General features: G+C 35.3%; 1 protein-coding gene across 1 annotated transcript; it reads left to right on the top strand.

The window, feature by feature from the left end:
- Positions 1–202: 202 nt before the first annotated feature.
- LOC141551948 (olfactory receptor 1f45-like) lies at positions 203–1,144 on the top strand. The gene has a single exon (XM_074284211.1). It carries the CDS (start codon positions 203–205, stop codon positions 1,142–1,144), a length of 942 nt encoding a protein of 313 aa, XP_074140312.1.
- Positions 1,145–16,244: the final 15,100 nt, after the last annotated feature.

The following is a 16,244-nucleotide window of genomic DNA, read 5'->3' as shown; positions in this document are numbered from 1 at the left end:
TGTGTTATATACCTCTTCTCAATTCCCTAAATATTTTTTTTATCTCAGACTTTTAGCAATGACGTTTTCTTTAATACAATCAAATGCTTTCCCAATATCCCATTTGTCTTCCAATATATATTTATTGATTTTATTCATGCAAAAATATTCATATGAACGTAAAATGAATTGTTCTAATTTCATCTCATTTCCTAACAGACCCATGGAAAGAAGAAATCAAACAAGAATCTCTGAGTTTATCCTTCTGGGCCTTTCAAACCAGCCTGAACAGGAGAGACTTCTATTTTTCCTATTCCTGATTATGTACCTGATCACAGTGCTATGGAACCTGCTCATCATTCTAGCCATTAGAATTGACTCCCACCTTCACACCCCCATGTACTTCTTCCTTACCAATTTATCCTTCGTTGACATCTGCTTCACATCCACCACTGTACCCAAGATGTTGGTTAACTACGTATCTGGAAATAAAACAATTTCTTATGCTGGGTGTCTAACACAAATGTTCTTCTTCATAGGGTTTGGAGGAATAGATAGTGTCATCCTTGCTTCCATGGCCTATGACCGTTATGTAGCCATCTGTGCCCCATTACACTATACCATGATCATGACCCAAAAAGTCTGTGCCTCTCTAGTAGCAGTGTGCTGGTTTGTGGCTTATATAGCTTCCCTGATTCATACTGTCTCTCTGACCCAACTTTCATTCTGTGGCCACAATGAAATCCCTCATTTCTTCTGTGAACTCAGTATGATCACAAAGTTGGCCTGCTCAGACACCTTACTCAATTACTTGTTGATCTACACTGTGGGAAGCCTGACAGCTGTTATGCCCTTTATCTGCATCCTCATCTCCTACATGTGCATTTTCATTAATGTCCTAAAGATCCCATCCACCCATGGGAAAAAGAAAGCTTTCAACACTTGTGGCTCCCACCTTGCTGTGGTCTGTCTCTTCTATGGAACAGTCATTGGAGTGTACTTCAACCCCACATCCACCCACACAGCCCAAAAGGACACAGCATCAGCTGTGATGTACACTGTAGTCACCCCCATGCTGAACCCTTTCATCTACAGTGTAAGGAACAATGATATGAAAAGAGCCTTGAGGATGCTTTTCAGCAGAAAACCACATCTCTGCCTCTGACTGTAGATGTCTGCTGGGTCTGGTTGCCTAAGTCTCAAACAACTATCCAATGGTTTAATAAATTTTCAATAAAACTTCCTAAGTCTAATTAATAAACTAATTGCTCACTTCTTACCTACACAAGTGGTGATGTACTGAGATAAAAAAAAAAAGGTCATAGGAGCTTTGCTTCTCTTCATTCTATCCACTTCTTAGCTGAGCAATCATCCAATTTCCTATGCCTCAGTTTCTTTATCTGAGGAATAAAAGAGCAACTATATAGGTCTACTTTATAGATCTAGACAAAATGAAATTCTGCAACTTACAGGCTTCCTTTCCTGGATCACTGAATAGTCTCTATTGTAAGAGGCAGACTTGAACCTTCCTTATTTCAAGACATACTTATCTATTTTCTATGCTACCCTGCTGCTCTAAAAAAAAAGCTTTTTTTTTTCTTTTTGATCTGATTTTTCTTGTGCAGCATGATAATTGTGGAAATCTGTATAGAAGAATCACACATCTTTAACATATATTGGAATATCTGACAGGTAACAGAAGGAGTGGGAGAGAAGGAAGGGAGAAAAAAAATAGAAAACAAGGTTTTGTAAAGATGAAAGCTGAAAATTATGTATGCATATATTTTGAAAATGAAAAGATTTTTTTAAAAAGAAAGAAAGAATTAGGGAAATATACTACCCTCTCTTCTTTATAAAAATGGGAGATTTTGGTTGTGGAATATTATATCTAGATCAGTGGTCCTCAAACTTTTTAAATAGGGGCTAGTTCACTCTCCCTCAGACTGTTGGAGGATAGGACTATAGTAAAAACAAAAACTCACACTCTGTCTCTGCCCCTCAACCCATTTGTCATAGCCTGGCAGGCCGCATGAACATCCTTAGCAGGGTGCATCTGCCCATGGGCCGTAATTTGAGAACCCTTGTATTGATTGCTTTCATTAATTTTTTTTTAATTTTCCAGGAATCAGGAAACAAGAATTTTTTAAAGCACTTACTATGAAGAAATGTTCTACTAGACATAGAAAGCTTGACCATAAGTGGAAAAGCAGACATGGTAAAGAGAGAAATGTGCTAATAAAGAAAGGTTGGAATGGGGTTTCTTATGAGCATAAAGGGGTTGACTTTGTCAGGGCAAAGGGTCACCACATCATGTAAGAGAGCAGTGGAAAGGGAAATAGTGGCAGAATGCATCTGCAGAATGCAAAATAATAAGAGACAATGAAAAAGAGAGCACCAATTAATGGTATATCTTAAATATCATATGTATAGTATGTACCACATACTGGATAAACTGAGAAATGATTGTAATGGAATATTACTGTATTATAAGAAGCAATGAATACAGAAATGCCAGTAAAGGCTTAAATGAACAAATATATAATGAAACCAAGATAAGGAAACAATATTAAAATTGCCACAGAAATGTGAGTGGGAAAAAATAAAACCTCAAAATAATCAAAAATGGATCCTGAGAAATTACAAAAAAACAAAATCAACTCCAAGAAAAGCATAGAAGATATTTTTGCTCACTTCTTTACTGAGGTACAGGGTCAGTGGGTGTGAAACATGGCACATAATGTAAATAATTTTCTTGTATTGATTGGTTATGCTGACTTTTTTTCTCTTTCTCTTAAAAAAACACCTTTATTATAAGGGATGACTCTCTGAGGGGAGGAAAGTCAAGTTAAGTCAACAAGCATTTATTAAGCTCCTATGTGCCTGACATTATGTTAAGTGCTGTGGACATAAAGAATGGCAAAAAACAAAACAAAACAAAAAAAAAAAAAAACCAGTCAATCACTTCTCTCAAGAAGCTCACAATCTAATAGGGTCTAAAATCACATTCTAATATGCAACCAACCATAGATAAGCAAAATATATAAAAAGAATGAATTGCAAATAATCAGCAGGAAGAAGCTCTAGCATTAAGAGAGAACAGGGCAGGATTCTTGCAGAAAGTGGTGAATGAGACAGATGAAGATTTCTCAGACTAAGTCTGACCTTAAGACTAAATTTCAGGAAGTCACATGACTCCCAGGAAATAGACAGCATTGTTATCCATTGGTCAGTGGTTACTTACTTTTCAGTCCATCCAATGAATTTAAAAATCAACAGGAAGGGATAGGAGTGTATCCTCATTTTCTTCTGCTATATAGTCCATTCTCTGTTTCTGCCATTTGCCACACACCTTGCTGCACTGTCCAATTGATATACTTGGACCACTTCTTGTGAGAACTGAATAAATGCTTTCTATTTGTATTTTCTGATGCCTCTGAGTAGTCAATTTGGGTAAGGGGGTTCTAGAATCCCATGCCACATAGTTTATGGGGGCTCTTCCAGGATCAAGTGACTTCTCAGAGAGACAACTGGGAGTTCTGATTTGAGGGCAGGCACCAGTTGAAAGACTGTCTCTTACCATCCTCTAAATCAGACTCCCAGCCTCCCTTTCTATGAAATATGGGCCTGAGGCACTCAATAAAATAGAAAGCAGAAGTAAAGTTCCCAAAGAAGTCCAAAGGCAAGAGCACAGTCAGATAACTTATGCCTGCATAATCCAGGGGTAAGCACTTTGTGCAAGCATTTCTTGTGCCCTTAGGCTCTCCTTAGGTTGAATGAGACCCTAGGATCATGCCTGGTGAATCAAGGAAAGAGATGGCTCCCAGTAAACTAGAAGGAAGTCTTGACAAATGGCTCAGAGTAGGGGCATTCTATGTGACTGCTTAATAGGGATGACCCTGACAGGCTTGAGGATCCAATCAAGAAATTGGATCTATGATTTACAGGATCATAAATCATTAGATTGGAGTTTCTTTCCCCAGAAGGGAAAGGGGAAGGAGCAGTCCAAACCCAAATCTTCAGGAACAAAAATCTAAAATATGAATTACCAGATTATAAAGAGAAAGATAAAATAATGAGATATTGCTATTTTGTGTGGGGATGAAACAGTCCTCTTCCATGCAATGTCCCTAAGTAATAGGCAATTTCCTCTTAATTTTCTAGCAAAAGAGAAAATGATTAAGTTCCAGGATTATATTGATTACATTTACAAAGCATTATAAAACAGGATTATTAGGATTAAATAACTTTTCCACCTTTCAATTTTCAATTTATTTAACCCTACTACCATCAGGTCAAGCAAGGTCATCAGCCCTGAGAAATTAGCTTTTTTAAGATATGTAGTTCCTAAACAAGGAATGTGTTTACTAAGAATTTATAAGCTTGTTTAATGGTTGATCCTTTGCACCAGGATGAGTTTTAACTCAAGAAAAAAAGAAGAAAAATATGTTAAACTCTCCTACGTGTGTAAGTCCTGGTAAACTTCTAAAATAATGTATCCAGCCATAAGCTGTGATTAGTAGAATTTGCTATTAGAGATAAAATCTTTTGGGACTGTAATTTATATTCTTTTGAGTTTTGAATTTGAGTATGATTGTCTGATGGATCATTAAGTCAGCAATCCACCATTTGAGAGGAATACCATAAGTTCCTCAGGGGGATGACTTCCTGAACTGTCACAGGTGGATTTTTTTTTTTCTGGGCAAGAGCTGAGAAGACATTCTGAGCCTATGCTTAAGATGGGATCCTTCTGATTCAATTTCTGAGTTCTATTTGTTTCCCACCTTATTATTCCTGAATCTGATTATGAGGTGGAATTGTTACTGAAGGATTGTTTCTCACACAGAGTTAAGGATGCTTTATCCTATCATGTATGTGCTCTCAGGCTGAGGTCCTGAAGACTCAGTTTTGATGTTATTATAATCATGTCCCTTCTTTTTCCTCTTAATTAATTTTCCTCTGTAATTAGAGCAAGTGGCCCACTTTGCCTATCAGTCTGTTAAGTATTTGGGCCATGAATTAATTCCCAGCTCCCTTTTGTTCACTTCAAGAGGAAGCAAAGTTATCACTCCCTGAACCTTCCTGAAAAAAAACAACTGCATACTTTCCTGAGCATGGCTAGATTTTTGAGAATCTAGATATCTAAATTTGATTATTGCCAAGCCCCTCAATGATTTTAATCAAGGCCCTGATCAAGCCAAGGTTTTTTAATACCTTGAAAGCTAAAATGACCTCTTCTCCAGCCTTAGCTCTATTTAAAGCCTTTTACTACTTCTCAAATAAACTTAGTGTCTTTGAGGTGACCCTCTTACCTTGAGCAGCAACTGCCACAGTCTTTATAATTTAGGAAACCTCTAAGCTCACCATAGGCCAATCATTGGAGATTCTAATTCCCCACCAGGTTCAGAGCATTTTTGCCCTCACCAGAGCTTTAGAATTGGGGAAAGGAATGAGAGTGAATATCTATACTGACTCCAAATATGTCTTTTGTGATTTGCATGTTCGTGGGGGTTATATGGAAAGAAAGGGGATTTATTTATTTATTTAGACGGCCAAATATTCCTCCATTAAGTATTCAAGGGAACAATTACTATAAGCATCCCTGAATCTAGAAAGATTGTGTTTATGTTTTATAAAGGACAACAGAAGAAGGGTTCAGTTCAGGCCAAGAGAAAGAAGCTTATAGATTCACCTGCCCGTGCTGCTGCCTTTTTGCCCCTGACTACCAACTGCTATACTCTCTCATATAGCTCCCAGGAATAAGCCCTTGTTAAAGAAAGGGCCTACAACCTTTCTTCTTCTGGGTGGTTCTAAACAGATTCAAGACAACTACTAATCCCAGAGGCCAGCCAGTGGAACCTTCTCTTTGGCCTATATCAACCTACTAATTTATAAAATAAATACTCTCCAATAACTTGAAAAGTCTATTTTCAGTAGTCAAAAGCTAGGAGAAGCAATGTAACAGATCTGAGAGGTCTGCCCAGTATATGTCCAAGTAAATTCTAAAAGAGTTGTTAAACCCCATCCCATCTAGAGGAGGAGTACATACTTAGGGGAGGAGTTACAGATGGATTTTACACATATGCTCCCTTTCAGAGGCTTCAAACTGCTTTTGATTTTTGTTGACACTTTTACTAATTGGGTCAAAGTCTTCCTTTATGAGAAAAGAGATAATATGCACTTAAGATTAATTAGTATCTCCACTCTGCATGTCATCCTCTCTACCCAATGGTTTTTAAAAAACCCTTTTAAACTTTATGGTGCTTGCATTTAAGACCACCTGAGCACTCCTTTCACTGTGTATAGTACCACACTGTTCCACCCACTGCCCTTACTCCTTTGAGGAAACAAAAGCAGGAATTTGGGGAAAATGTTTTTTGGTATTTATTCTAGGAAAAATTGCCTGGATGTGAGATATTCATAATAGCCTCATCTCCCCTCAGTCTTCCTGTGGGTGGGTTTCCTGGTTACTGTCCCTAGTAATCCCCATATTAACTCCACTTTTGTTTGTTTATTCTTTTATTTATTTATTTATTGCTCATTTTTGGTCCTTGCATTTTTTATCTATTTGTGAGAGTTGTTTCTTCCATACTTTAAGCCATTAAATTCCAACTACTTGGTCAACCTAAAATCACCTGAGATCTGATTCTGACATTCAACATTCCCTAGAAACTGCTGACGCCACCTTCAAGCCATGCATCTCCCCTCCTCAGTCTAGACCCCATCAGGCGGGGTCAGCTCTACACCCCTTATCAACCTGAAACAATTCCAGAAGATGAGACCTTCATCTCTTTGCTGCACATTAATTTGGGTCTGGACTGCTTGAGGTGGAAATGTTGGGAGGCCACCAGGCCTCAACAGTGCTGTAGTTGCATAGATAACATTGGCTGTCAGATACCAATTGATTGGTCTATGATGATAGGGTTTCCAAGACAAATGTTAGGAGTTGGTGGAAGCAAGGAAGCAAGTCTGGGTCCTGCTCATTGCTTTGAGCAGCATTATCCTATTACTAGCTTGCTTATCTTGCAGGATGCACCTAATCACTAGAATAGCTCAAGATTTCTTAGCTAAAATGGTCTCTGTAAAAGCTTCCACCAATGAATATCAAGAGTGTGGGTGTGATGAATATTCATGATCCAGCAGGAAAATCTGTTGAGCAATTTTCATTTATAAATCTGAGAGCCAGAGTTTATATGCTCTTTAAGCTAGTGTTGTATTAACACCAGCTATTTCCGGGTGGTACTATGTACATTGCAGGGTTAATGCTTAGACCAAGATTCAACATTTCAGTTTGATATTAACTAACAATGTTATCTATCATAACAGAGTCATAAACAGCAGTAACTGACAATAACAATGTATTTATCATAATAGAGTTATAAACAGTGTAAACAGCAGTAACTGACAATAACAATCTATTTATCATAATAGAATAATAAACAGCAGTAACTGACAATAACAATGTATTTATCATAACAGAGGAGTAAACAGCAGTAACTGACAATAACAATGTATTTATCATTGTTAAGGGAGACAGTGAGCCAATGCTTTCAATTGTGTGTCCTTACAGAGAACAGGTCTCAAGTAATACCTGGACTGGACTCTTTCCATACATGGACTTATTCAATAATATCCCTGTAAAGGTTCTAAATGGTAGAGGATAGATTACAGTTGATACTGAAAAGGGACAAGTTTGAAAGCCTAGATAACAAGGATGTCCCAATGGAAGAAATATGTCAAGATTGGTGTTAGAAATCTTTAAAAGTATGAAATAAAGAGGAGGGAATGAATGGGATAGGTGAAGATTTCTTAGACTAGATCAGACCTTAGGCCTAAATTCAGGAAGTCACATGATCCCTATTTTCAGAGGACTATAGGGCAGAAAAAGTCAAACCCTAGATTTAAGCTTCAGAAAGTCATATGACCTCCAAGAAGTAGATAGCATTGTTGATTATTGGTCAAAGGCTGCTTCCTTTTCAATCCATCTAATGAATTTAAAAACAAATAGGAAATTGTTTTTCATATTTTCTGCTTTATAATCCATTCTCTACTTCTGCCATGTTTCATATACCATGTGGACTGTCTAGTTGATGTGCTTGAACCACTTCTTACAAGAACTAAATAAAAGCTTTCTGTTTCTATCTTGGAGGTGCCTCTGAGTAATCAATTTGGATAAGGGGAGAGGAGGGGAGTCTAGCACCCAATCCCATAGAGTGCGATTGTTTCTTCAAGACAAGGAGTGGGAATGAAAAAGGAGACAATGAAACAGGGAATAATAAGTTAAACAAAGTTCAGTTTGGAGTTGAAACATTTTATGTGAAGAGAAGCAAGAAGAATGGCGCCATTACAGTAGTAAGATAGTGAAGTGGGTTATAAAGGGCTGTGAATACCAAATAGGATTTGATATTTGATCCTGAAAGCAATAGGAAGCCAAAAAAATTATAAGGGAGTGCCATGGTCAGATCAATACTTTAGGAAAATCAATTTGACAACTGAATGGAAGATGAATTGGAATGGAGAAAGATGTGGAGAAGGAAAAACAGGCAACACGCTATTGTAATAATTTGGGATATGGGAGGAAATTGAGTTCATAGAAAAACAGAATGCAAGAATAAAATTCTATTTTAAAAATATATCAATGAATGGAGAATAGGAAATCTAGACTCATGAAGTGTTAATGAATAAAAACTATTTGGCTCTGATGAAAGAAAAAAGATAAATCAGTGTAACAAATTAAATAGGGAAGAACCCACACTTCCCTCTTAGAATATGTTTTCTATAGTAGGAAATCTGCTAGGAAGTATAAAATAATGCTGCCTTTTACAAAGAGATGAATATCAAGAAAATTCATAGAAGCAAAGGAGAAATTAAAGAAACTCATCAAAGTGAAGTAAACTGAAGAAAAGAAAAATAAATACAATAACTACAATAATGTAAATTGAAACAACCAAAAAAAGGGAAGGGAAGAAGGATGTATAATTCTCTTTTTTTCTTTCTTTCCTTTGTTTTCTTTTTTTCTTTTTTTTTTCTTTCTTTTTGTTGTTGTTGTTGTTGTTGTTGTTGAGGCTATTGGGGTTAAATGGCTTGCCCAGGATAACATAGATAGGAAGTATTGTGTCTGAGATCAGATTTGAACTCAGGTCCTCCTGACTTCAGGTGTTCTATCCACTGTGTCATCTAGCTGCCCCCCCCCCCCCCACAACGATGTGTAATTCTAATGAACAATCTTGGAGCTAGAAATATTTGACAAAATATACCTTCCTCTTTGCTTTGTGGAGGTGAGGGCTTATAGTATATGGTAGTGGACATATTGTCAGTTAATGGATTGATGGGTTTTGCTAAACAGATTTTGTTCTCTTTCTTTTTGTTTTCCTTTTTTTGTAAGACATTATTTGCTGGGGGAAAAAACAAGGATATATTCAGTAAGTAAAATTATGAAAAAATCATCAATAAAATTTCAAAACAAATATAATGAGATATAGTCTAGATCAAAGCTTTTTAAACTATGAGTTGCAACCCCAATGTGGGGAGGGTCATTAAATTATAATTTATGATGACTAACTGTTTGATTTGGACACTTATTTTATATATCCATATAGCCAGAGTCACATAAAAATTTCTCTGGTGAAAAGTGGCCACAAGTGGAAAAATGTTAAGAAACTTAAAGGTCTCTTTCATTCTTGACATTGTATAATTCTACAATGTAGGATAAAGTGCCCCTTTAATTATTTCTAGCTGAGGGGAAGTTATTTAACTTCTCTGGGGTTACATTTCATAGAATAACAAAAGTACTTTCAAGTACTTTGGAGATTGTGTGATATAATGCATAGTGCAGCAGAAATCTCTGAAACAGCACCAATCAATAATTCATTCATTCAACAAGCATTTACTAATCATTTATTACTTAATGTATGTCAGATTTTTGTAAGTGGCATGGAAACTGATGCAAAAAATGAAATTGTATCCCTGCTTTCAAAGAACTTACATTCTATCAGATGGAAAAAAGATACACAAAAATAAGTCATCACTTTTGACTGATTACTCATCTTTGGTCACGTGGAATATATTATACATTAGAAAAGAAAAAGATGATAAAAGGGAAAGTTCATAAAAGAAAGCAGTGGCCAGAAACAAAACAGACTTTTAAGGAGGGATAGAGTAAATTTTAATATCTCAACAATTTGTAGTAATAACAACTTACTATGTTATGTTACTATCATTTTGCATGGCTAACAAATTATTTTACTGTATAAAAATAAAACTATATTCAATAACTAATTTATATCATGCATTATATATATATATATATATATATATATATATATATATATATATATATATATATATATATATATATATATTCTTCAACCTACTTCTCGGAAGAGGTTCACCCTCCTCCTGTGGAGAAAGGTAATTGTTTTCCTTTAGAATGTGACCTCAAATGAAATGAAGCAATGTCTCTATTGAGGAGACAAGCAACACCAAAACAATTGACCTAGAGCAATGAAGACAATTAAAGGAAAGGCATAGTTCTTGACATTTTGCCAACTCTTGTGGATTCAGTCAGTTAATGTGTGACTAACCATGGAAATGCACTGAAATTAATCTCAATTCCTTGACTGTCTTCTTCTACATCTCCCTAATTCCGTCACTGAATGATCATCAACAAGTGATCCTTAGAAATGAATTTTTCCAACCTTGACAGGTATCTTTTAAATTATGGAGTTGCTGAGTCAGGTGCCCAATGCCTACAGGGAAAAGAGTGATTGAAGAGTACAGTTGTCAAAAAGCTACTGAAAGGATCATTCTATAGCTTATCTTTTAAAAGTCAGCCCAGGAATACCAATGGATTTTCCCTTGTCTTCTTCCATAACCTCTTGCTTCACCCTCTCTCCTTTTTTATTTATAGATTTTGGAAGGTGCTATAACTTCATGCTACATATGTAGTGTTGCCATTGTTAATAAGTTTTCAGAACGATGAGCCCTCTCCCCTCTTCTAATGCCTCTATATCTACTCTTCCTGCATCTCATTTGTATAATATAATTATTATTTTTATCTTCTCATAGACAGCTCTGCTTTTTTAGAGGCAGAGCATACTCAACTCTTCTCCATCATTCTTTTGAGCTACCCAATTACTGATGTCAGTCTTAAACATATGATATATATTTCCATGTAAAAAATTTAAAAATTTGTCCAAGCTAAGTTCCTTGAAATTAATCTTTGGCATTGGCTCTTAGATATTAGTGGGGGGGTTGGGTTTTGTGTGTGTGTGTGTGTGTGTGTGTGTGTGTGTGTGTGTGTGTGTGTGTGTGTGTTTTATTAAGTTTGGGTTTGATTGAGAGAAAATCCTTAAAATCTGGAAGTTTGTTGAATATCCATTTTTTAATTCCATATTATGGTTAATTTTGCTAGATATGATATTTTGGCTGCAGGCCTAGTTCTTTTGATAGCCAGTATATATGATTATAGAACCTATGGCCTTTTATTGTGACTGCTGATAAATCCTATACAATTATAATTGGTTTTTCTCATTTCTTAAAAATATTTCTGGACTTCCAGCCAGGATAGCAGAGAGGACACACACATCTGCTTAAGCTCCACATTTTCTCTCAGGATAATTTATCTCATGACAAGCCTCGGAATTAGTGCTTGACTGAAAAAATCACAAATAATTACAAAGAGAAGATATCCTCAAAAGTTGCAGGAAAAGGTCTGTTTTTGCTCACAGGTGGGGACGGTTTTAGATTGGGCACAAACTGAGGACAAGCAGCAGCAACACAGCAGGCACAGTAATGCAGGTAGCTCACAGCAGAGCAGACCTGAAAGGGGAGAGGTGTGATCTCAGCCGTTCCTGTGGAGAGAGCTTTAACACAGCGTTGGCTACTTTGCTCTGGCAGAAAGCCAATAGACAAGCAGAGAAGCTAAAAACTCAGGGGTGAAGACTATAATCCCAAAAAGCTAGCATGTCTAGGGACCTGGCCACACCCACCCACAGTGATTCAGCACGCTTTCAGAATCTCAGAACACAGACACAGCACAGCCATTGCTGTCCTGCTAGTGCCTTGCTTCTGCCCCCTACAGTCTGTAGAGGAAGCTCGGTAATACCATCCAGCCCCCCGCCCAAAAAAAAAAAGAGCATTTCTTTTTTTTTTGTTAGTTTGTATTCTTTGACTCTGACAAAATGAGCAAAAAATTAAAGTGCACTCTTACCATTGATAGCTTCTATATGGATAGAGAGCAGACTTTAAATCCTGAGTAGACTAAAAACAGACTGTCTCCAGATGAATCCCCAAAAGAGGAAATCATTTGGTCCTCAGCATACAAGATTCTCATAGAAGAAATTAAAAAGGCTCTCACAAGAGAGCTAGAAGAAAAATGGGAAAAGGAAAGGGAAGCTTGGCAAGAGAGTCTGGATAACTCCCACTCATTTAAAAATAGAATGGATAAAGAAATCAAATCCCTAATTAGTGAGTTGCAAAAAGAAAATAGCTCTCTAAAAAAATAAAATTGGTGAAATAGAAAAAAATTCCATAGAACAAAACTCACTTAAAATTTCATTTGGACAATTAGAAAAAGATGTAAAAAAGTGAGGGAAGAAAATACTTCATTGAAAATTAGAATCAAGCAAATGGAATTGAATGACTGGAGGAGACACCAAGAATCAGTCAAACAAAACTAAAAAAAAAAAAAAAAAAAAAAAAAAAAGAAACAATGGAAAAAAATGTCAAATAACTTCTTGGGAAAACAACAGACCTGGAAAATAGATTCAGAAGAGACAATCTGAGAATTATTAGACTCCCTGAAGAATATGATAAAAAAAAAAAAGAGCCTGAACACTATTTTCCAGGAAATTATCAAAGAGAACTGCCCGGATGTTTTAGAAACAGAGAGTAAAATAGAAATTGAAAGAATTCATCGATCACCTACTGAAATGGACCCTAAAATAAAAACACCAAGAAACATAGTGGCCAAATTCCAGAACCATCAGACAAAGGAAAAAATACTGCAAGATGCTAGAAAAAAATCAATTCAGATATGGAGGAACCACAATAAGGATTACCCAGGATCTAGCAGCATCCATATTAAAGGATTGAAGGGCCTAGAATATGATATTCCAAAAAGCTAAGGAACTTGGTATGCAGCCAAAAATAACTTACCCAGCAAAAATGAGCATCTTTTTTCCAGAGAAAAAGATGGATATTCAACGAAATAAATGAATTTCATCTATTCTTGATGAATAAATCTAAAAAAAATCTAAACAAAAAGTTTGATCTACAAATATAGAACTCAATAAAAACCTAAAAAGGTAAAAAGAAATCTTGAGAACTATATTTCTGCTATAAAGATATATAGAGAACATATGTATAATTTGTTCTAGAATCTAGAGGTGGAAAGGATATTGTACCCAGAAAAGGGTAAAGTGGGGATACTACATCTCACAAAGAGGCAAAGGAAACCTATAATATCTGAGAAAGAATGGAGGGGAATGAACATAGTGTGTATCATACTACCATCAGAATTGGCTTAAAGAGAAAACCATTAGAAATATTTGATTTATGGTGAAACATCTCCCACCTCATTGAAAAGTGGGAGGGGAAAAGTGAAAAGGGAAGGAGTAAGCTAAACCAAAGGGAATACAAAAATTGTGAGGAAAAGGAATAAGATAGGGGGAGGAACTCTAAGGTGAGGGAAGAGATACTAAAAAGAGAGGGCTGTGATAAGTAAGTGGTGCTCAAGAGTTTAATATTGGGAGGGGGATAAAAGGGAAGGAAAGGAGAAAAAACATAAGCAGGAGTTAACAAGATTGCAAGTAATACAGAATTGGTAATTTAAACTATGAATGTGAATGGGGTAAACTCCTCCATAAAGCAGAAGTGGTTAGCAGACTTAATTAAAAGCCAGAATTCTACAATATGTTGTTTGCATAAAACACACCTAAAGCAGGGTGATACAGAGTAAAGGTAAAAAGTTGGAGCAGAATGTACTATGCTTCAGGTGAAGTAAAAAAAAAAAAAAAAAAAAAAAAACACCTGATCTAATTAAAAGAGATAAGGAGGGCACTATATCTTGCTAAAGGGTAGCATAGATAATGAAGCAATATCAATATTGAACATATATGCACTAAGTGGTGTAGCATTTAAATTCTTAAAAGAGAAATTAAAAGAGCTGCAAGAAGAAATAGCAAAACTATAATAGTGGGAGATCTCAACCTTGTACTCTAAGAATTAGATAAATCAAACCACAAAAATAAATAAGAAAGAAGTCAAAGAGGTAAATAGAATACTAGAAAAATTAGATATGATAGATCTTTGGTGAAAGCTAAAAGGAGACAGAAAGGAGTATACTTTCTTCTCAGCAGTTCATGGAACCTATACAAAAATTGATCATATACTAGGACATTAAAACCTCAAAATCAAATGCAGTAAGGCAGAAATAGTAAATGCATCCTTTTCAGACCACAATGCAATGAAAATTACATTCAATAAAAAGCCAGGGGAAAATAGACCAAAAAATAATTGGAAACTAAATAATCTTATACTAAAGAATGATTGGGTGAAATAGCAAATCATAGACATAATTAATTTCACCCAAGAAAATGACAATAATGAGACATCATACCAAAATGTGTAGGATATAGCCAAAGCAGTAATAAGGGAAGTTTTATATCTCTAGAGGCCTACTTGCATAAAATAGTAGGAGATCTTAATCTTGCACTCTCAGAATTAGATAAATCAAACCACAAAATAAAGAAGAAAGAAGTTAAAGAGGTAAATAAAATATTAGTAAAGTTACGTATGATAGATCTTTGGAGAAAATTGAATGGAGACAGAAAGGAGTAGACTTTCTTCTCAGCAGTTCATGGAACTTATATAAAAATTGACCATATATTAGGACATAAAGACCTCAAAATTAAATGCAGAAGAGCAGAAATAGTAAATGCATTCTTTTCAGATCATGATGCAATAAAAACTACATTCAACAAAAAGCTAGGGGCAAGTAGACCAAAAAGTAATTGAAAACTAAATAATCTCATCCTAAAGAATGATTGGGTGAAACAGCAAATCATAGACATAATTAATAACTTGACCCAAGAAAATAACAATAATGAGACATTATAACAAAATTTGTGGGATGCAGCCAAAGCAGTAATAAGGGGAAATTTTATATCTCTAGAAGTCTACTTGCATAAACTACAGAAAGAGAAAATTGCACTTGCAACTAAAAAAGCTAGAAAAGGAACAATTAAAAACCTCCAGTCAAACACTAAACTTGAAATTCTAAAAATAAAAGAAGATATTAATAAAATTGAAAGTAAAAAAAAACTATTGAATTAATAAATAAAACTATGAGTTGGTTTTATGAAAAAAACAACAAAATAGACAAATCCTTAGTAAATCTGATTTTAAAAAAGGAAGGAAGAAAAGCAAGTTGTTCATCTTAAAAATGAAAAGGGAGAACTCACCACCAATAAAGAGGAAATAAGAGTAATAATTAGGAGTTACTTTTGCCCAACTTGATGCCAATAAATTTGATAACCTAAATGAAATGGATGACTAGCTTCAAAAATATAGGCTTCCCAGATTTACAGAAGAGGAAGTGAATTGCTTAAATAGTTCCATTTTAGAAAAAGAAATAGAATAAGTTATTAATCAACTCCCTAAGAAAAAATCCCCAGGACCAGATGGATTTGCATGTGAATTCTACCAAACATTTAAAGAACAGTTAACTCCAATGTTATATAAACTATTTGAAAAAATAGGTATTGAAGGAGTCCTACCAAATTCCTTTTATAACACAGACATAGTATTGATATCTAAACCAGGTAGGCTGAGAACAGAGAAAGAATATTGATGCTAAAATCTTAAATAAAATATTAGCAAAAATATTGCAGAAAATCATCCCCAGGATAATACACCATGAGCAAGTAGGAGTTATACCAGAAAGGCAGGGCTGATTCAATAGTAGGAAAACTATTAGCATAATTGACTATATCAATAACTAAATTAACAAAAATCATATGATCATCTCAATAGATGCAGAAAAAGCAGTTGATAAAATCCAATATCCATTCCTATTAAAAACACTTGAGAGTATAGGAATAAATGGACTTTTCCTTAAAATGATCAGTAGCCTCTTTTTAAAATTTTCAGTAAGCATCATATGTAATGAGGTTAAACTGGAACCATTCCCAATAAGATCAGGAGTGAAACAAGGTTGCCCACTATCACCATTACTTTTCAAGATCATATTAGAAATGCTAGCTTCG

This window comes from Sminthopsis crassicaudata, chromosome 1, assembly GCF_048593235.1.
Source record: "Sminthopsis crassicaudata isolate SCR6 chromosome 1, ASM4859323v1, whole genome shotgun sequence".
Taxonomy (NCBI): Eukaryota; Metazoa; Chordata; class Mammalia; order Dasyuromorphia; family Dasyuridae; genus Sminthopsis; species Sminthopsis crassicaudata.
Note: the sequence above shows the minus strand (reverse complement) of the source record. Positions and strands in the feature narration are given on the sequence as shown.